At 36.7% G+C, this 23,199-nt stretch overlaps 1 protein-coding gene across 6 annotated transcripts in view; it reads right to left on the reverse strand.

The window, feature by feature from the left end:
- DENND5B (DENN domain containing 5B) overlaps nt 1-23,199 on the reverse strand; it is a 187,915-nt gene that overhangs the window by 14,703 nt on the left and 150,013 nt on the right. For all 6 annotated transcript variants that reach the window (XM_079139280.1, XM_079139276.1, XM_079139277.1 and 3 more), the window contains 4 exons: nt 10,903-11,031; nt 7,471-7,592; nt 3,870-4,015; nt 530-648 (listed from right to left, as the gene is read on the reverse strand). In XM_079139280.1, coding sequence (XP_078995406.1) covers nt 530-648; nt 3,870-4,015; nt 7,471-7,592; nt 10,903-11,031 — 516 coding nt within the window. The remainder of the gene's footprint in view (nt 1-529; nt 649-3,869; nt 4,016-7,470; nt 7,593-10,902; nt 11,032-23,199) is intronic.

Genomic DNA, 23,199 nt, shown 5'->3' on the forward strand with positions numbered 1-23,199 from the left:
TCAAATCAAAAATGAATGCGGAAGGTTAAATCACAAGAGAAAAAGGACAATGTTTCCTTTTAGATTCTGTAACTGGTAGAATCTAAGAGATGCTTTCCTTTTTTTTTGTGGTGCTAGGGACTGAACTGAGGGCCTTGTGTATGCTAGGAACACACTCTCCCAACTAAGCTATATCCCCCAGCCAGAGATGCTTTCCTCTTATCAAAATTATTTAAAATAATTCCTTTTTTTTTTTTAAGTTACACCAATCTTTTCAAAACTTTTGGACTATCAGAGTACAATTTTATATCACATAAACAAAAACAAAACAAACAAAAAATTGAAGTAAAATTCAGAAGGCAGTAGAAAAACAACTTCAGAAAGAAAACTATTTCAAACCTTATCTAAAAGAATCTTCGCTGTGAATGTAGTTCAGTGGTAAAGAGCACATTTAACATGTGTGAGGCCAGGGTTCACGCCCTGACACTGCATAAATAAATAAATAAGCCTCAAAACAAAGATTTTTGAGTTCCTAAGGCTATTTACTTACCTATATGTATGTCCTGTGATTTCATTTCTGACCATGACACAATCCACTAGCCATTTGGCTAATAGTCCTGAGTTATCATGACCAATCTGAACAGTGGTGAGCTTCCCCAAGTTCTGGCACTGTAGGGACAGAACCATCGTTATTTAGGATCTGACCCCATCTCATTTCCTCTCAGCTTTAGCAGTGGCACTTTGATTCTATCTAATAATTGCAGAGACTTACCCTGTTTAATGTGCTAAGCTACACTAAAGAAATACATCCATAAGTATTCCTTGCTCTCAGAGCCCTCATATAATGAGAAAGGAGACATAGACACTGACAATTGAAAGAGGTGGATTGTACAAGGTGCTAGACTAAAAATGTAAACAAGCACTAAAAGAACTTTGGGGAAGAAACATTTACTTCTATTTGTGGAATCCAGAAATATTGCTAAGATAGTGATTTGAAGGATGAGAAAATTTTAAGAAATAGGAAAATGGTGCTATTTAAAATGACTTAAATCTGACCCTGTCATTTTTCTTCATTTTTTGAGGGACGGGCCTCACTATGTTGCCTAATCTGGACTTAATTCACAATCTTCCTGTTTTGGCCTCCCAAGAAGCTGGGATTATAGGATTGTGCCACCATGACTACCAAATTTCCTATATTTATTTATTCAGTACTATGGATAAAAACCAGGAGTATGCTACCACTGAGTTATATCCCTAGTCCTTTCCATTATTATCATTTTTAAAAATTTTATTATTTTTTAAATTCATTGTACACAAATGGGGTACAACTTTTTATTTCTCTAGTTGTACACAATGTAGTCACACCATTTGTGTAATCATACATGTACACAGGGTAATGATGTTTGTCTCATTTCATTATCTTTTCTTCCCCCACCCCCTCCTCATCCCTCATTTCCCCTCCACACAATCCAATTTTCCTCCATTCTTCCCTTACTCCCTCCCTCTCTCTTTTCATTATTTGAAACAGATAATAATAAGTTGCCCAGGCTGGTCTTAAATTTTTTGATCCTCCTGCCTCCACTTCCTGAGTAGCTGAGATTACTAGTGTGTGACACCATGCCGGCTATTTTCCTTTTTTTTTTTTTTTTTCGGGGGGGGGGGGGGGCACATGAGATTGAACCCAGGGGTGCTTAACCACTGAGTCACATCCCTAGCCCTTTGTATTTTGAGACAGGGTCTTGCTACGTTGCTTAGAGTCTCCTTAAATTGCTGAAGCTGGCCTCAAACCAGTGATTTTCCTGTCTCAGCCTCCTGAATTGCTGGAATTACAGGTGTGAGCTACCATGCCTGGCTATTTTCCTATTTTTAATGAGAAGCTGAGGATATAGCTTAGTGGTAGTGTACTAACCTAGCATGTGCAAGGCCTTGGGTTTGACTTCCAATACCACAAACAAAACATACAAAACCCAAGACGGAATTGACCCCAAGCCTCATATACCAGAATTTTTTGAAGTCATTTGTAATAAAAGGCATACAGCAGTCCTCCCTTATTTTTAAGGGATACATTCTAGAACCTTCAGTGGCCACCTGAAACTTCCATAGTACCAAACCTTGTATCTACACTAAGTTTTTTCCTATATGCTCTGTAGAGTTGCCACATAGTACCTGAGTTAATCTGTCCTTCTATGTTCCTGCCCTGGTGTCTTATTTGTACCACTAATCTTATTGCAACCTATCACTAGCACAAGGGGGGCTATTAGGGCTACATGAACGTAAGCAACTGTAATACCTCAATAGCTGATCTGATAACTTGAATGTACACTAAGTGACTAATATGTGGGTGGCATGGATACACTGGACAATAGAATGATTCACATCCTAAGCAGGACAGCACAAGATTTCATCATGCTACTCAGAATGGTGTGCAATTTAAAACTTATTATAGCCTAGGGGTGTAGTTCAGTACTAGAGCACTTGCCTAGCATGTACAATGCCCTTGGTTTAAAACCTAGCACAGCAAAACCAAAAAACAAACCTAATTAAATACCCAAGCAAACAAAATTGCTTATAAATTGTTTATTTCTGGAATTTTCTGTTTAATCTTTTTGGACTGATTGACTGCAGGTAACTGAAACAGTGGAAAGTGAAACTATAAATAAGGGGACACTACTGCAGTTATTGACATCCTTACTAACCCTTTATGGCAAGTATAAAGTAAAGCAATGGTAATAGTTGTAAAAATGAAAACCGATTAAGTTCTGACTTTATTTTTTAGTAATACTGGGAATTGAACCCAGGAGCGCTTTACCACTGGGCTATATCCTCAGCCCTCTTTAAAATTTTTTATTTTGAGACAGGTCTCACTAAGTTGCTAAGACTGGCCCCCAAATTGTGATCCTTCTGCCTTAGCCTCCTGAGTTGTCTGGATTATGCCACTGTACCTGGCATATACTCAGTCTTAAAGTATCTGATAAGGAAAGGATCACAGATCCTAAATATGTGTCAGATAGAAACATCAGAGTTATGACTTTTAAAAGCATTTGATGTTTTTGGACCCTAGTGAGAAGGGATCACAGTGACTCAGCTAAGGGAGAATGGTACCTTGAATACTCATGCAGCAGAGATGGAAAAGAATGTATTGATGTGTGACAGTGTCTGGAAACAGCAAGATAGGACTTACAATGTAGCTTATGTCCTATAATTGGTAGGTGAAGAAAAGTCAAGGGTTTTTTTAATCTTTTATATACAGATGTCTGTGAGTTCATTACATACTATAAGGCCAAAATGAGATCTTGGGGGAGTACTGCGATTCTGAGTGAATACTGCTATTCCTAGACTCCAAAGGACATGAGAACAGAACCTTCAAGTAGTACCACTTCTCTCCTGAAATATGAATAGATATCTATCTTCTTCCTACATGCTAAGATAGACCATAAGTCACCAGCTGAGATCTAAAAACTATTATATAACAAAGCATTTTGATAAAATCAATCTATAAATGCCATTATGTGGTTTAAAATCCATAATCATGGATGTCAGCTCTCTGGTTATTTTGTCAAAGCATGGTTAAGTTGGTGTAGGGAGAAGAATCACTGTGGGGAAAACATTTATTCCAATGTTCTCTGCTTGCCACATTCTGTGCTATGCACTAGGAATCATGGAACAGCAGAAAAATAGAGCTTAACAGTGAAAATAACAATAATGAAAATACAAAACAGATTAGTGTAAGACACTTCAGACAATAATAAGCATATGATCACAAAAATGATCCAGTATGCTCACACCTTCCTTCACTTCATCGATTCACAGAAAATGACAAAGTAAAACTAGAATCCTCTGTAGAACTAAATATGACACTTTTTGCTAAGAAAGGTGGAAGTGGATCCTACCTCAAAAGTCATCTCAAGGAGGTTTTTGGGAATCTGCATTATTCCTGTGTCCCCAAGCTCTCCTGATACACAGATCCAGGGGTTTGAAGTGATGATTGCATTGCTCAGCTTTTTGATGGGGATGATCACTGACCTGTATGGAATCACTGGGGAAAAAAAAAAGGTGAAAATTAATGAAAAATTACAATAAAGAAGCTCTTTTAATAAAACACATATATATTAAGAACTGTTAATTTTCATAGATACTTTGCTTTTATGATCTTTTAATATGTACTTACATAAAAAGATGACATCATAACTTCTAGTTTAGAAAGAGGAGGTTCAGGTTATAAAGTCCCTATACTTTTGCTGGTGGTTTCCATGACATATACATTGAAATGTACGAGTGGCTTATATATCACCATGATAAGATACACTACTGTTAAATTTATAAGCAATATCAAGCATTATATAAGAGAATACCTGAGGAACTGAACACTGTGCTATACATGTTTTCATTGCTTAACATATTTAAAAATTAATTTTGTAATAAAATTGAATACCAATGAACTTAATTACAAATATAGTTTCATATGAAAAGAGGAGTAGATGACTTCTAGGTTAGTATTCCCTTTTTGCTGATTTTCTTGGGGAATACTTAAAACACTGCACTTCAGAACTTTCTCCTTCCAAGTTTACTACACAACAAGCAAATCCAATAATAAAAACAATGGAACCTCCATTCCAGGCATAGGATAAAGTCTATATGCTGCAACTTGGGAAGTTATTAAGGTGACTTCCATGTAAGGGAACCCTGGGGAAGGGTCAAGATGTGGAAAGAGATCTATGTGAAGTCTTTTCCTTCTGAAGGCACCTCCAAAAGTCCACCACTAGATGTCACCTTCCTATCACAGACCTTGCCTCAAAGGTGGAAGGCACAAGAAAGTTAGACATTCGAAGCATCCTCTCTTCACTTAAATAATGGGGATGGCTAACACATATTAGCATATTTTTGTCATCATTTCATATATATATATTTCATACACACACACACACATATATAATTTATTTCAAATAGAGTAGAATCAGTGTTTTTGTTGATATCCTTGGGATTTCTACTCATTTGGTTACAAGGGGATGGTCAGAAGCTGTTGAAAGATCTACATACAGGATGAAAAACATTTGGTGGACAAGGTATCCAGACACAGCATCATAATAAGTTCATGGTTCAGCAAACCCTTAGAGGAGGAAAATGAATGGGATAAATGGTTCATTTCCTTAATTTTACATAAATGTCTTTATGTTCGTGAATGAGTGTCCTTTTATTTTGGTAGAAGAAAAGGAAAATGTCAGAGGAAAGGCCATACTTTCATGGTTTAGTAACCATCAGAATTAAATGGGTTCTGAAACTGAAAGCAGAAGTGGTTAGTGTAAGATTTTATTTTAGGTGTGAGAAATTTCTCTCATTTCTTGCATTGACAGGATTAGAAAAGCTGAGGAAAAGGCCTGTTTAGGGTCAGTAGTTATGCACTTTTGAAAAGGACCCACAGATGCAAAATTGATTCACAGTGGTAAGTATAAAAGATCAATATTACTAAACTTGGAATACTTCTTTCATAAAGTATCTTAGTTCCTCAAATTCAAAGAATTATTGAGATGAAGAAAAATTTACAGATGGAGGACCTTAGGAATCTTAAATGACCTTTCTTCTCTTTTAAAACTGTATATAACATCTTAGAATCTTATACCTGAAGTCACCTAATAAACTAATAATAGCTTACAAGTTGGCCCTATTAATATCCATTATTATTTCTTTTTCTTATCTGTCTCATCCAGAGACTAGAAAGTCCAAACCTTCTTAATTTTGGCCAGTTATTTTTGATATTTATTGAAATTTTGGGGAGAATTACATTTTCCAACATAGATCCTGCCCTTTTCTCCTTGGTATTCCTTCCTTCCTGCAGATATGTGGACAGAGGACAGCCATTTTTCTGATCATTAGATGATTAGTACAATCTGATAATATCTAGAAAGAAACAGACATGAGCCTTGGTCTGTGATAGCACAGCAGACTGCCTATTTTTTTTTTTTTTTTAAGTTGTAGGTGGACACAATACCTTTATTTTACTATTAGTGCTGAGGATCAAACCCAGGGCCTCATGCTTGCTAGGCAAGTGCTCTACCACTGAGCCACAACCCCAGCCTCCAGACTACTTCTTACATAAGAACAATAAACTACTGAGTTATGTAAATCACTTCTTTTCAAAGTTTCTGGTACTTGCAGCTGAACGCAATTCCTAACTGATGTGAGTAAAAATACTCCAAAATAGGTGTGTGTGTGGGGGGACTCGCTGCAAGAAGAATTAATAATGGTAGATAGAATAAATGCTGTAATCCAGCTATCAAAAATACATTGAGGGGGCTGGGGATATAGCTCAGCTGGTAGAGTGCTGGTCTCGAAAGCACAAGGCTCTGGGTTCAATCCACAGCACCACCAAAAACAAAAACAAAAACAAAAAAAAACATTGAGGCCAGTGCGGCTGCACACAGCTGTAATCCCAGTGGAAGGCTGAGGCAGGTTATGAGTTCAAAGCCAACCTTAGCAATTTAGCAAGGCCCTAAGCAATACAGCAAAACCCTGTCTCTAAGCAAAATATAAAAAAGGGGTGGGGATGCAGCTCAGAGGTTAAGCGCCCTCTGGGTTCAATCCCTGGTACAAAGAAAAAAAGAAAAAAAAAAAGAAAACATTGAGGCTGGGTGTTGTGTGTTGTATGTTTCTAATCTCAATTGCTTAGGAGGCTGAGGCTGAGGCAGGAGAAACACAAGTTCAAGGCCAGCCTGGGCCACTTATTTGAGACCCTATTTCAAAATAAAATAAAAAGGGCTAGGGATATAGCTCAGTCATACAGTGTTTCCTTACCACCTGTGAAGCCCTGGGTTAAATTCCTAGTACTAGGGGGAAAAAAAAAAACAAACGACCATCAGTATTTCCTCCACCTATAATATCTAGCAAGATTCTGAAGTGTTTCTCAATGAAATTAAATAATGTTGTTATATAAGTGTATTATTATCATATACTGATTTTTTGGATTTATGTATTTTGGATAGATAATGGAATATTTATTTACCAAAACATTCCTTTTTTACACCCATTGTAGGTAACAATTATCATCAGATTGGGCGTTTTGGAAAGATGAGTAAATCAGAAATTAGTACACATGATGTTGCTCCTGGGATCAACATATGAGGAGGAAAGCAGGACTGGTTGAGGGAGATATTAAGCTGTGATGCAGTCTAAATGACATCCTCAGCTGACTCCACTGTGAGTTCTGCAATAGCCCTCTGATCAATCATGGGATGCTGTCTGGCCCTGGCAGGAGGTGAGAGATCATGCCTAGGAAGGTAGTTTTCTTCAGGTAAGTACTACCATAGGCTGGCTGGCACCTGAGGGCTGTCCCGAGCAACTAGGGTGTATCCTGTTTTCCTAAATGGATATCTGGGAGGCCATTCAAGTGTCCACCTCCTTGTACTATGGTATATCTCACTACTGAAGATATGAACACTTTTATGCCATTAGTCACCTAATGGAGTCTTCACTTAACAGTCAGTTCTCCAGACTTACTGATAGTGGTGAACACACTGGTGAAGCAAAAATAGTCCACAGCATTGAGGGAAAGAAGATGGTAAAGAAACTGCTCTCTTTCTTCTTCACAACGTAGAAAAGCATAGCGCTTATAAAGCTTCCTAAAAAGAAGACAAGCACAAAACAGTATATTTTTCATACTTTTCATTACGTTTAAAAATAAACACTTCAGGATTGGGGAGATAGCTCAGTTGGTAGAGTGCTTGCCTTGCAAGCACAAGGCCCTGGGTTTGATCCCCAGCACCGCAAAAAAAAAAAACAACAACAAAAAAAACCCACTTCACTAAACAATGGGAAGAAAACAAAGTTGAAAGAATAGAAAATCCACAAAAATGGACATATAAACACTTAATAAAAAATTTTTAACTAGTAAAGGGGGAAAATGCATAAAAATTTTTTTTTTTTTTTGTACTGGGGACTGAACACAGGGATGCTTTACCACTAAGCTACAGTCCCAGCTCTCTTAATTTTTTATTTTAAGGCAAGTCTTGCTAAGTTGCTTAGGGCCTTGCTAACTTGCTGAGATTGGCCTTGGAGTTGCCATCCTCCTACCTCAGCCTACCAAGTTGCGGGGATAACAGATATGCACCCCCATTCCTGCCTTTGCCATGAATTAAGTTTGTCTATTAAACTAACGGGAAGTTGGACATGGTGGTGCATACCACCATTATAATTCTAGTGACTTGGGAAGCTGAGGCAGGAGAATTACAAATTAGAGGCCAGCCTGTGCAACTTAGTGAGACCCTATCTCAAAAAAAATGTAAAGGGCTAGAGATGTAGCTTAGTATAAAGCAACTGTGGGTTCAATCCCCAGTACTATAAACAAAATAAAACAAAAAATGAAACAATAAAGATTTAAAAGTTATGACTAGTGCCAAGGAGGGGCCAATGTCATCCTCACAGTTGATGCGATTACAAATTTCAGGAAAGCAATTTGTTGGTAAGTTCCGCTAAACTAGCCACAACCCTTAATTCATGAATTTTACTTTTAGGGCTCAGTCCTAAGTATATAATATGAAACGTGGGCAAAGATTTACTTATAGCTGGGCATGGTGGTGCATGCCTGTAACCCCAGTGTTTTGGGAGGCTGAGACAGGAGGATCATGAGTTCAAAGCCAGCCTCAGCAACTTAGTAATAAGGCCCTAAGCAACTCAGTGAGACCCTGTCTCTAAATAAAATATTTTAAAAAGGGCTGGGTGATGTTGCTCAGTGGTTAAGATGCTGCTGGGTTCAATCTCTGGTACCAAAAGAAAAAAAAAATTTTTTAAAGATTTACTTATTAATGTTCACTAAAATATATTCGTGAAATAAAAATGTTTTAGGCTGGGGGTGTAGCAAGGTCCTGGGTTCAATCCCCAGCACTGACAAAAAATAGAAAATAAATAAAACAAAAATGTTTCACAGTATATTCATATGTTGGAATATGATATGGCCATTTAAGATAAAGTATATGAAGGGTTTTAACAATAGTACAGTCGCTACAACTAAAAAATATTACCACTTTTATTAAGCACTTACATTTAAGGATTTTGCCAAGTGGTTTTTTTTTTTTTTTTTTTTGGTGTGTGTGTGTGTGGTGCTGGGGATTGAACCCGGGGCCTTGTGCATGCAAGGCAAGCACTCTACCAACTGAGCTATCTCCCCAGCCCTGCCAAGTGTTTTATAAGTGTTAATATATTTAATTCTTAGGAAAATCCTAAGAGATAAGTCTATTAGCAACCTCATTTTTTTGGGGGCGGTGGGAGTGCTGCGGATTGAACCCAGGGCCTTGTGCTTGCAAGGCAAGCACTCTACCAACTGAGCTATATCCCCAGCCCAGCAACTCCATTTTTTATAAATGGAAGAAAAGAGGCGCACAGAAGTTAATTATCTTGTCCAATGCCATTAAAACAGTAAGGAGTAAAGGGAGTATTCAGACTTCAGAGTTTAAACTTCTATATATAGTGAAATGTTTATCAAACCATGTTAGGTTAAAAAAGGATGGCACTGAATTGCAAATACGTATAATCTTAACTAAGAAGATACGAATAGATGAAAGTACAGAAATACTTAATATTGTTCTTACACAGAAGGGTTAAAAAAATTATCATGGTCTTCTTGGTACTTCTGTTTTTGTTTTTGTTATTGGGGATTGAAACTGGGGTACTTTATCACTGAGCTACATCTCCTGTCTTTTTTGAGACAGGGTTTTGCTAAATTTCTGAGGGTCTTGCTAAATTACTGAGGCTGGCCTGGAACTTGTGACCTTCTACCTCAGCCTCCCAAGTTGCTGAGATTAAAGGTGTGTGCCACTGGGCTTGGCTCTTTTTTGTACTTTGGCCACAATGGGCAGGAATAACTTTTAATAATTAGAAAAAAAATGTTAAAAGAACAAGGTCTGGTTCACAATTCATAAGTCACATTGTAGTATCAAAACTACTCTCTGGACATTAAGACTCATCCTAAAATGCTCATGGTGTAAGTAATCCAAAGGTGATACATATAAAAGTAGAACTGCAAAAAGCATTGGGTTACCATGATGGGATCACAATAAATAGTCATATTTAGGTCTTGGTTGGATTCTTTGTATACCTATGCTCTTGAAAACTCAAAAGTCTGGTATGCTGTTACTCCATGTACAAACAGAAACAACATGTATCCCATTTGTTTACAATGAAAATAAATTAAAAAAAAAAGAAAACTCAAAAGTCCTTAGCCTTCAAACAAGCTCTAATGTACACATACGGACAATGTATTCAGGAGTTCTTGATAAAGGAAACTACTGAATCAATTAACAATTAATTGTCAGGCACTTAACTGGTTTCTTGGCTCTAGGTTATTGAACATAAATATTGGCAAGACTGTCAGAATCCTTTACTGTGGACCCTCCCCCAACCCTTTTGTGCTACTCTATGGTTTAAAAATTTTTTTACGTACCAGGGGCACTCGACCAATGAGCCACGTTCCCAGCCACATTCCTTTTTGGTATTTTATTTAGAGACAGGATCCTACTGAGTTGCTTAGCACCTCACTGTCGCTGAGGCTGACAGTAACATCCAAAAAATAGGTTAAACTTATATAAGCTTTAGATTACAAAACCCAGAATAGAGCTGGGCGCAGTGGTGCAAGCCTGTAATTCCAGCAACTCAGGAGACAAGAGAATCATGAATTCAAAGCCAGTCTCAGCAACAACTTGTATGGATCACTTATCTTTTTTTCGGATTAGAACACAGCAATCTGGCCTTCAGCTATGAAATACGATACCCTACCAGCAATGATCAAATATTATGTCACAATAGAGTTTCTGAAGTACATGTCTGTTAGACAATAAGAATGCATGTGCAAACAAATCAGCAATTCAAGCTAAAGATGCCAGCTTGTCAGCTTTGCCAGCATTAAAAACAGTAATGTCTCAAAAGGCAATATCTTACTTGGTAAGTGGTTGGTTAGAGAGCAACTGCTTGAGATGCTGGGACAAAAGCTTCTTCTCTAGGGATAATCTTATCCATGCCCGAGCTCGTCCGACATCAGTCTTGATCTCACTCATGTTCTGAATATGCCTTAAAAAAACAGGAGTAACAGTAAAGACACAGATCCTAAGGAAAACCTGGAACTAAAAAAGAACTAAAAAAGAATTAACAGTTCTGGGTGCTGAAAAGCTGTTTCATACTTAGAGGAAGCAATGGGTAATACATAATTTGAAGGCTGATTAAATCTTAGATTCCATTTGAATCATGCATTTAATTGCATATTCGAATTGTCATTACAACACAAACATACAGGCAACATCTTATGATAAAGCATTTAACACTCATCTGTTCTTTCAGACTTTATTATGTTCCTTGTTTCATCCTCGGAGTTACCTACAAATAGGCACTTGACTATTCCTGACCCTAAAGAAAAGTAGTAACAATATGAACAGTCAAGTTCTTTTTCCCCAGCCCAACAGTAAAGTTCTTATTCAAAATAATTATTTTATAGTTTTAAACATGAGGCACAACTTTAATCCACTTAACTATTTTTTTTTCTTATGTTTATTTTGCAGTAATGGAGATTAAACCCAGGAGTACTCTACCACTGAACCACATCCTTAGCCTTTTTTATTATTTTTGAAATTTTGAGGCAGCTGCTCCCTAAGTTGCCCACGTTAGTCTCCAATTTATGATCCTCCTGCCTCCTGAGTAGATGGGATTACAGGCATGTGCCACTAAACCTGGTGATTACTATTTTTCAAGTTGCCCCAGACAACATACAGAAAATATAAGATCTTACTCTTATGGCATATGGCATTAGAAGCTTCATTACACTGTGTTGAATCTTAAAAACTAGAAAGATTTAGAAAATTATGTGGCCATTCCACACAAAATATTGTGGTCAAACAACAATTAAAAGTTACATCTTTTAACTGGGTGTGGTGGCCCATGTCTGAAATCCCAGTGATTTGGGAGGCTGAGGCAGGAGGACCATAAATTCGGGGCCAGCCTCAGTCACTTGGCAACACCCTAAGCAACTTAGTGAGACTCTGTCTCAAAATAAAAAATAAAAAAAAAAGACTGGGGATGTGGCTCAGTAGTTAAATGTTCCTGGGTTTGATCCCTGGTACCAAAAAACTGAATAAAGTAAAAGCTAGGTGTGGTGGTGCACACCTGTAATCCTAGCAGCTCGGGAGGCTGAGGCAGAAGGATTTCCAGTTCAAAGAAAGCCTCAGTGACAGTGAGGTACTAAATAACTTATTGAGACCCTGTCTCTAAATAAAGTACAAAAAAGGGCTAGGGATGTGGTTCAGTGGTTAAGTGCCCCTGAGTTCAATCCCTGGTACCCCTCAAAAAGTAAGAAATAAAAATAAAAATAAATAAAAAAGTTACATCTATGTATAAATTAGTATTCCATGTAAAACTCAACACTATATTTAACAGAACTGAATTTATCTTTGTAAATAATTTTCCTCCTAAAGGGGAAAGGAGTATGAGACAAGAACAAGCCTTAGAGAGAGGGTAAATTGTAAAAAACCACTACAGTGAGGTGAGTCATTAAAAAGCCTTTGTTACTATAATGCACCATTTCTCATTTGATTTTTTTAAATGTCCAGAATGACTCATTCTAGCTGTAACAAAACTTCTTCTCTGCTGATTCTAAGCATTCAGAATAAGGAAAGAATTCTCGCTCTAACACATGTGTTCTTTTTTCCTTTCCTTTTTTCTTCTCCTCACCCTGAATGTGAAGATGTAGGACTTTAATGCTCAATGCTGATGTATGAGCCAACACTCTTGATCAATAAGATGCAAGGCCGTGTTATCATATTACATAGATACACTAAAGAAGTGGCTTAAAAACAAGTCAGAATGAGGAGGTAAATTGTGGCTGGGCGTGTTAGCACACACCTATAATCCCTGCAACTCAGGAGGCTGAGGTAGGAAGATGGCAAGTACAAGGCCAGCCTGGGCAATTTAGCAAGACCCTGTCTCAAAGTAAAATAAAAAAGGTTGGGGACAGAGGGGCTGGGGATATAGCTCAATTGGTAGAGTACTTGACTCACAAGGACAAGACCCTGGGTTCAATCCCCAGCACCACAAAAAACAAACAAACAAACAAGCAAACAAAAAATCCAGCTGGGGATGCAGTATGGTGGTAGAACACTCATGGGTTCAATTCCCAGTACCACACACTGACATAAAAAAGGAAGTTGTGTTACAATTTTTGTGGTATTTAACCAAAACCATCTTGCCTCTAAGAATTTTTTTTTCAGAATTTATAAGACTTATTTTAAAGGAATCAATGCTATTAAATATGGTCATTAGCAGAGAAATCTGGTATCAAGCAACATCCTCTTAGACCCTAGTTCCTACTGGTCTGGTGGCAGCCACTGGGCATTTGACAACCCAACTGGGTACCTCTGTATGAGCCTCTGAAAGAAGAATGGCTATTCCTCAGCTCAAGGACATTCCCTAGTTGACCACAAAGGTGACTAAAAGCAACAAACTCTTAAATTTTAAACTACTACTTTTTTTCCTACTTCATTTATTTACATTTAATTAGACTGCTTCTGTAAAATGACCCTATCATTTCTGGAGCACTTCCTCATCTGTGGTACCACAAGATGCCTCAGACGCTTCCTTTTTTTTTTTCCCCCTCTGGTTTTTTTTCAGTCCTGGAGTCCTGGAATCAACCACTCCTTAGGAAGCCCTGGTTCTTTTCATTAGAGAACTATTTATTTATTTTTGTAGTACTGGGGATTGAATCCAGGGACTCTCTACCACTGACCTATATTCCCCTTTTTTATTTTGTATTTTGAGATGATTCTCACTAAATTGCCCAGGTTAGACTTGAACTTGTGATTCCTCTTGCCTCAGCCTCCCGAGTAGCTGGGATTACAGGTGTTCACTACCACATGCAGCTACAGAATGATATTTAAAATCAATATATGAGAGGCTGGTGTGCTTACTGTTACTGAGGTACTACTGCTTCCAGTTCTTGTCCAGGGAAAAAGCCTAGAAATATATCAATCACTTCCTGGGGGTGGATCTGGGAGGGGGGTTGACTAAGAAGGAGAAACACAGGGAATTTGAGGGGTGAACAAAACTTTTCTATATCATGACTGTGCATTTGTGGAGTCCCACAGAATTACACACTAACAAATAGTGAAAATAGTGAACTTCACTGTACATAAATTTGGGAAAAACAAAACAAAATTAACCAACCAGGATGCGGAGGTAGCCCAAAATGGAATACAAACTTAACAAAAAGAACTGAATTATAATAATATAATCATAGTGAAATGAATGGAAAGAACAAAAGGAACTATAATCTAAGCTTTGGAAAATAGTATTTTGATTGGATACTGAAAAGCTAAAGACAAAACTAGAGTTAGACATGAACACTGTGCTTTAGTTAAACTTTTTTCTCATATGGTTTAGCAAGTAAAAAATGACCTTATATATATATACAGAACACATAAGGGTTATACAAGTAAATATATTATAGATAATTGGAGCTAGGTTTCTAGTAGTTGCAGAAAGAAATTACAAATATGAATTAAAATGAGATATTATTAACCATTATAGGCTGATTACAGAGCCCAAGGTCGCTTTTGTTGTTTTTTTCTTTTTTCCTTTTGAGATAGTTGACCAGGCTGCCCCTCAATTCCTGTAATAAAGAGATTCTTTGGCCTCAGCACTACAGGTCTGTATCACCATACAAAGTGAAATCCAAGCAGCACCTCTTCTCTCCCATAAAATAAATAAAGTAGATGAAGAAGAACTTAAACTATCCCTGTTCGCTGATGACATGATTATATATTTAGAGGAACCTGGAAATTCCACCAGAAAACTCTTAGAACTCATAAGTGAATTCAGTAAAGTAGCCGGTTACAAGATCAATGCTCATAAATCCAACGCATTTTTATACATAAGTGATGAATATTCAGAAAGAGAAATTAGAAAAACTACCCCATTCACAATAGCATCGAAAAAAATAAAATACTTGGGTATCAATCTCACTAAAGAGGTGAAAGACCTCTACAATGAGAACTACAGAACACGAAAGAAAGAAATTACAGAAAACCTTAGAAGATGGAAAGATCTCCCATGTTCTTGGATAGGAAGAATTAATATTGTCAAAATGGCCATACTACCAAAAGTGCTATACAAATTCAATGCAATTCCAATTAAAATCCCAATGACTTACCTTACAGAAATAGAGCAAGCAATTATGAAATTCATCTGGAAGAACAAGAAACCCAGAATAGCTAAAGCAATCCTCAGTAGAAAGAGCGAAGCAGGGGGTATCGTAATACCAGATCTTCAACTCTACTACAAAGCAATAGTAACAAAAACGGCATGGTATTGGTACCAAAATAGACAGGTAGATCAATGGTACAGAATAGAGGACAAGGACACAAACCCAAATAAATACAATTTTCTCATACTAGACAAAGGTGCCAAAAATATGCAATGGAGAAAAGATAGTCTCTTCAACAAATGGTGCTGGGACAACTGGAAAACCATATGCAACAGAATGAAATTAAACCCCTATCTCTCACCCTGCACAAAACTCAACTCAAAATGGATCAAGGACCTCGGAATCAGACCAGAGACCCTGAATCTTATAGAAGAAAAAGTAGATCCAAACCTTCAACTCGTTGGCTTAGGATCAGACTTCCTTAACAGGACTCCCATAGCACGAGAAATAAAAGCAAGAATCAACAACTGGGATAGATTCAAACTAAAAAGCTTTCTCTCAGCAAAGGAAACTATCACTAATGTGAAGAGAGAGCCTATGGAGTGGGAGAATATCTTTGCCACTCATACTTCAGATAGAGCGCTAATTTCCAGAATCTATAAAGAACTCAGAAAACTCTACACCAAGAATACAAATAATCCAATCAACAAATGAGCTAAGGAAATGAACTGACACTTCACATAAGAAGATGTACAAGTAATCAACAGATATCTGAAAAAATGTTCAACATCTCTAGTAATAAGAGAAATGCAAATCAAAACTACCCTAAGATTTTATCTCACTCCAATTAGAAAGGCGATTATCAAGAACACAAGCAACAATAGGTGTTGGAGAGAATGTGGGGAAAAAGGTACACTCATACATTGCTGGTGGGGTTGCAAATTATTGCAGCCAGTCTGGAAAGCAGTATGGAGATTCCTCAGAAAGCTTGGAACGGAACCACCATTTGACCCAGCTATCCCACTCCTTGGCCTGTACCCAAAGGACTTAAAATCAGCACACTACAGATATACAGCCACATCAATGTTCATAGCAGCTCAATTCACCATAGCCAGATTGTGGAACCAACCTAGATGCCCTTCAGTTGATGAATGGATAAAGAAACTGTGGCATATATACACAATGGAATATTACTCTGCCATGAAGAATGATAAAATTATGGCATTTGCAGGCAAATGGATGAAATTGGAGGATATCATGCTAAGTGAGATAAGCCAATCTCAAAAATCCAAAGGACGAATGATCTCGCTGGTAAGTGGATGAGGACATATAATGGGGGGTAGGAGGAGTTAGTGTTAGGGTTAGGGATAAGGAGGGTGGTAAGAATGGAGGAAGGAAGGACTGTGTAGAGGGAAAAGAGGGATGAGAGGGGTTGTGGGGAAAGGGGAAAAAAATAACAGAATGAATCAAACAACATTGCCCTATGTAAATTTATGATTTTTAATAAAAAAAAAAAGTAGATGAAAGTAAATCAGCAGGAATTAGGAGTTTACAGTGATGTGTCCTGCCCCCTAACCACTGGAAATTGAATACAGGGATGATTTCCACTGAGTTCCAGGTTGCTTGCTTATTTTATTTAGTTATTTATGGTACTGGGTATTGAACCCAGTTGGTACTGAGGCACTTTACCACCAAGTCACATCCCCAGTCCTTTTTATTTGAAGACAGGGTCTGAGAAAGTTGCGAGAGCTGCCCTTGAACTTGTGATCCTCCTGCCTCAGGTTGCAGAGTCACTGAATTAAAGGTGTACACCACCATATCAGGCAACTACTTTTTAATGAGGTTTCAGAAATTTGGCTTGAGTTTATAGCAGCAAAGCTTTAAACAACCACCTCCTTAAGGTGATGGCAACCGTTCAAATCACTGTAAAACATATATAGTTTTATATTTTCATTAAGAGATCTGCAACCATTTCCTCCCAAAAGCAATCAGAAGCTGCATAAGGACAACTACATTTCATCTACCAGAGTAATAAAACTTAAGACATAACTACATAAATTGATTCAGATGGTAAAGAGCATTTAATGAACTCTTAGTATGAGTATGTACTTCTTTAAACTCTTTACATAACCTAATTTACTTCTCATTTAATCAATTCATAGTCTTTTGACTAAGATCAAGTATAATTCTCATAACACTCCCAACAATATGCTGACTGCAAGAGACTCACCTCACAAGCAAAGAAATCCATGAACCAAAGGTAGAAAGATGGGGAAAAATACACCCCATTCACATGGGACTTATAAAGAAGCAGGGGTTGCTATTCTCATAACAGATAAAGTGGACTTCAAGCCAAGATTAATCAGAAGAGACAAAGAAGGTCATTTCATATTGCTTAAGGGAATCATATATCAATAAGATATAATTATTATAAATATTAATGCCCCAAACAATGGAGCATCTATGTATATCAAACAAAATCTTCTCAATATTAAGAATCAGACAATAATAAAATAATACTGGGTGACTTTAACACGCCTCTCACCACTGGGTAGATCATCCAAACTAAGTAAAGATTCTACAGAATTAAAAAATACAACTAATAATATGGACCTAGCAGATATCTATAGACTGAATTCACTTTCTTTTCAGCAGCACATGGAATATTTTCTAAAACAGACCCTATTTTAGGTCGCAAATGTTGGCAAATACCAAAAATAAAATAAAATAGAATAAAATAAATTAAAAATAAAATATAAAAGAAAATAAATACCTTGCATTCTATCAGACCATAATGGAATGAAATTAGAAATCAATGATAAAATAAAAAACAGAAACCACTCCAATATCTTGAGATTAAATAATATACTTTTGAATAATGAACAGAAGAAGAAATCAGTAGAAGAAATCAGGGAAGAAATAAAAAATTCTTAGAATTAAATGAGGATAGTGATATAACAAAATCTCTGGACAGTATGAAGGCAGTTCTAAGATGAAAGTTCATAGCACTGAGCTCATCTATTAAAAGAATAGAAAGATCCCAAGTATATAATATAATCTAACATTACATCTCAAGGCCCTAGAAAAAGAACAAAACAACATCAAAATAAAAAGACAGGAAATAATTAAAATCAGAGCTGAAATCAATAAAATTGAGATTCAATGAGACAGAGTTGATTCTTTAAAAGGCTAAACAAAACTGAGGGTTTAACCAAAAAAATAAGTAAAAACACTCAAATTATTAAAATCTGAGTTAAAAAAAGGAACTATTACCACAGATACTACTGAAACCCATAGGATCATCAGAAACTATTTTGGAAATTTATACTTCAATAAACTAGAAACTCTTGAAGACACTGACAAATTCCTAGAGACATGATCTATGCAAACTGAACCAGGATACAGAAAACTTAAACAGATCGATTTCAAGTAATGAACCTGAAGCAGTTATCAAAAGTCTTCCAATAAACAAAAGCATAGGACCAGATGGATTCTCAGCTGAGTTCTGCCAGCTTTAAAGAACTAATACCAATCTTCCTCAAATTATTCCATGAAATAGAAAAGGAGGGAACACTGCCAAAATGGTTCTATTAAGTCAGTATCACCCTGTACCAAAACCAGACAAACACATGTCAAGGAAAGAAAACTTCACATCAATATCCTTGATGAATGCAAATGCAAAAGTTCTAAATAAAATATTGGCAAACACTTAAAAAACACATTAAAAAGATAGTGCAATGAGCAAGTGGTTTCACCCCAGGCATGCAAGGTTGGTTCAACATACAGAAAGCAATAAATGTAATTCACCACATAAATAGATATAAGGACAAGAATCACATGACTATTTCAACAGATGCAGAAGAAGCATTTTACAAAGTATAGCACCCATTCATATTTAAAACACTAGAAAAACTAGAGATAGAAGTAACTTATCTCAACACTGTCAAGGCTATATATGGCAAACCCAAGGTCAACATTATATTGAATGGAGAAAAATCTGAAATCATTTCCTCTAAAAACAGGAACAAAACAAAGATGCCCACTTTCACCACTCCCATTCAACATAATAGTCCTTCAAACTCTAGCCAGAGCAATCACGCTAGAAATTAAAGGTACTCAAATAGGAAAAGAAAGGCTTAAATTATCTGTTTACTAACAACATGATCCTATACTTAGAAGACCCCCCCCCCAAAAAAAAAGAAACGAAAAAACTCCACCAGAAGACTCCTAGAGCTCATAGATTAATTCAGCAAAATAGTAGGATGCAATATCAACATTTATAAATCAATCACAAGGGGCTGAGGTTGTAGCTCAGTGGTAGTTCGCTTGCCTAGCATGTATGAGGCACTGGGTTCGATTGTCAGCACCACATATAAGTAAATAAAATAAAGGTCCATCAACAAATAAATTAAAATAAATAAATACATAAATTGTGTGCCTATACTCCAAAGATGAATAAGCTGAAAAAGTAATTAGTAAAACTATCTCATTCACAACTGCTTCAAAAAGAATAAAATAATTGAGAATCAACCTAACAGAAGAGATTGAAGGGCCTCTACAATGAAAACTATAGAACACTAAAGAAAGAAATTGAAGAAGACCTTAGGAGATGAAAAGACCTCTCATGTTCTTGGATAGGTAGAATTAATATTGTCAAAATGGTCACACTACCAAAAGCACTATATAGCTTCAATGCAATTCGCATCAAAAATTCCAATTACATTCTTCATAGAACTAGAAAAAGCAGTTATGAAATTCATTTGGAAAAACAAAACACCCAGAACAGGTCTCAGAGTGAGAAAAGTGAAGCAGGAAGCATGACAATACTGAACTTCAAATTATACTTCAGGGGCTGGGGTGTAGCTCAGTGGTAGAGCTCTTACATACCATGTGTGAGGCACTGGGTTCAATCCTCAGCACCACAGAAAAATAATAAATAAATAAAATAAAGTCATTGTGTCCATTTACAAGTAAAAGATACTTTAAAAAATTACACTACAGAGCCATAGTAACAAAAACAGCATGGTACTGGCACCAAACAGGTATGACGACCAATGGAACAGAAAAGATACAGAGACAAACCCACATAAATACAGGTATCTCATACCAGACAAAGGTGTCAAAAAAATATGTTTGAAAAAAAATGGCATTTTTAACAAATGGTGCTAGGAAAACTGGAAGTTCCTATGTAGGAGAATGAAATTTAACCCGTTTCTCAGCCTGCACAAAAGTCAACTCAAAGTAGAAGAAAGACTTAGGCACTAGAACATAGATCCTGCACCTAATAGAAGAAAAATAGGCCCAACACTGCAACATGTCAGTTTCAGGAACTGATTTCCCTAAGAAGACTCATAAGCACAAAAAGCAACACCAAAAATTAGTAAGTGGGATGCATCAAATTAGAAAGCTTCTGCATAGCAAAGGAAACAATTAAGAGTGTGAAGAGAGCCTACAGAATGGGATATAAATCTCTGTCAACTGCTCCTCAGACAGGGAATTAATATCCAGGATATACAAAGAACTAAAAAAAACAACTCAATCAATAAGTGCTGGGCAGGTGGTGCACTCCTGAAATCCCAGAGGCTTAGGAGGCTGAGGCAAGAGATAGTAAGTTCAAAAGCCAGCCTCCGCAATTTAGCAAGGACCTAAGCAACTTAGTGAGACCCTGTCTCTAAATAAATTTTTAAAAAAGGCTGGGGATATAGTTCAGTGGGTAAATGCCCTTGGGGTTCAGTTCCAGGTACCAAAAACAAAAACAAAAGCAAAACTAAACAGACACTTCTCAAAGGAAGACATATAAATGGCCAACAAATATATGAAAAAATGTTCAACATCTCTAGCAGTTAGAGAAATGCAAGTTATACTATATTGAGATTTTATCTCACTCTAGTCATAAAGGCAATTATTAAGAATATAAGTAACAATAAAAGTTGGTGAGGGTAGGGGGAAAAACGTACACTCATACATTGTTGACGCTGTAAATTAGTGCAACCATTCTGGAAAGCAGTAGGGAGATTCCTTAAAAACAAAGCAGGCTGGGCACAGTAGCACATGCCTATAATTCCAGCAGCTCAGGAGGCTGAGGCAGGAGGATCAAGAGTTCAAAATCAGCCTTAGCAAAATTTAGGCACTAAGCAACTCAGTGAGACCCTGTCTCTAAGTGAAATATAAAACAGGGCTGGGGATTTGGCTCAGTGGTCGAGTGCCCCTCAGTTTCAATCCCTGGTAAACCCGCCCCCCCAAAAAAAAAAAAAAAAGAAAGAAAGAAAAAAAAAACACCAAAAAAATAAATAAAAACTAGGAATGGAACCACCATATGACCCAGCTATCTCACTGCTTGGTTTCATATCCGAAAGATTTAAGATCAGCATACTACTGCAATGCAGCCACATAAATCTTTATAGCAACACAATTCACAATAGACAAGCTTGGTGCCAACCTCGGTGCCCTTCAACAGATAAACGGTAAAGAAAATGTATTTATATATATATATATATATATATATATATATATATATGCAATGTAGTATTACTCAGCCATAAAGAAGAATGGCTTTATAACATTTGTCAGTAAATGGATAGAAGTGGAGGCTATAATCCTAAGTGAAATAAGCTAGCCCCCAAAAGTCAAAGGTTGAATGTTTTCTCTGATATATGAATGTTAATCCAAAGTAAGAGAAGGGTAGATAAAAAAAAAAAAAAAAGATCAGTGCAGTAGACAAAGAGGAATGAAGGGAAGGGAGGAGGGAGGATTGGGAAAGACTATGAAATTAATATGACCTAACTTTCCTATGTCCATATAGGAATATACCATAGTGAATCTCACCATATGTACCCACAAGGCACTAGTTAAAATAAAAAGTAAAAGTAAATAGCAGAAAGATGGGCTGGGGATATAGCTCAGTTGGTAGAGTGCTTGACTCGCATGCACAAGGCCCTGGGTTCAATCCCCAGCACCACCAAAAAAAAAAAATAAATAAATAAATAAAAAAAATATATATATATTATATATATATATATATATGAGAAAAAAATATATTATATATAGGAGAATATTATATATAGGAGAATATATATATTATTATTATATATATAGGAGAAAAGATCAGTAGAGCGAAGGGAAAATGGGGAGAGAAAGGGGAAGTATTGGGGACTGAATTAGAACACACTGTATTTCATGCTTTCACAATTATGTCAAGATGAATCCTATTGTTAAGTATAATAAAAAGAACCAATGGGGAAAAAAGAATACAAATAATAATAAATGCTGGCAAGGATGTGAGGAAAAGGGTACACTTATATCTTACTGGTAGAACCATAAATTAGTATGATCAGTCTGGAAGGCAGTATAAAGATTTCTCAAAAAACTAGGAATGTAACCACTATATGACCCAGTTATCCCACTCCTTGGTATTTATTCAAAAGAAAAGAAAAAAAAAAAAAATCAGCATATCATAGTGACGCAGCCACATCAGCGTTTATAGCAGTGCAACTCACAATAGCTAAGTTATGGAACCAGCCCAGGTGACCATCAATAGATGAATGGATTAAGATAATGTGTGTATATATACATAATGGAATTTTATTCAGTCATAGAGAAGAATGAAATTATGGCACTTGCCAGTAAATGGATAGAACTGGAAAACATCAAGCTAAGTGAAATAAGTCAACTCAGAAAATCAAGGGTTGAATGTTCTCTCTCATGTGAAAGCTAGGGCAAAGTGAGGGGGGAAAAAAAAAAAAACTTGTGTCTGTAGGGGGACAGGATATCATAAGGACAGAAGGAAGACGAGTGGAGTAGGAGACAGAGGGAGAGGAAGAAGGGACAGGAAAGAGGAGGAAATGCAGAATGAATTTGACAAAAATATGCTATGTGCTTGTTTAAATATACCACAGTGAATCTCACCTGTACGTATATCTATGAAGTACCAGTTAAAAACAGATAAATAGAAGGAAGACCACTAAAGGTGGGGGATAGGGTAATGGGGAAGGGTGGGAAAGAGGAGGCACTGGTGGACTAAAATAGAGCAAATTAAACTTTATACATGTATG

This window comes from Sciurus vulgaris, assembly GCF_902686455.1.
Source record: "Sciurus vulgaris genome assembly, chromosome: 5".
NCBI lineage: Eukaryota > Metazoa > Chordata > Mammalia > Rodentia > Sciuridae > Sciurus > Sciurus vulgaris.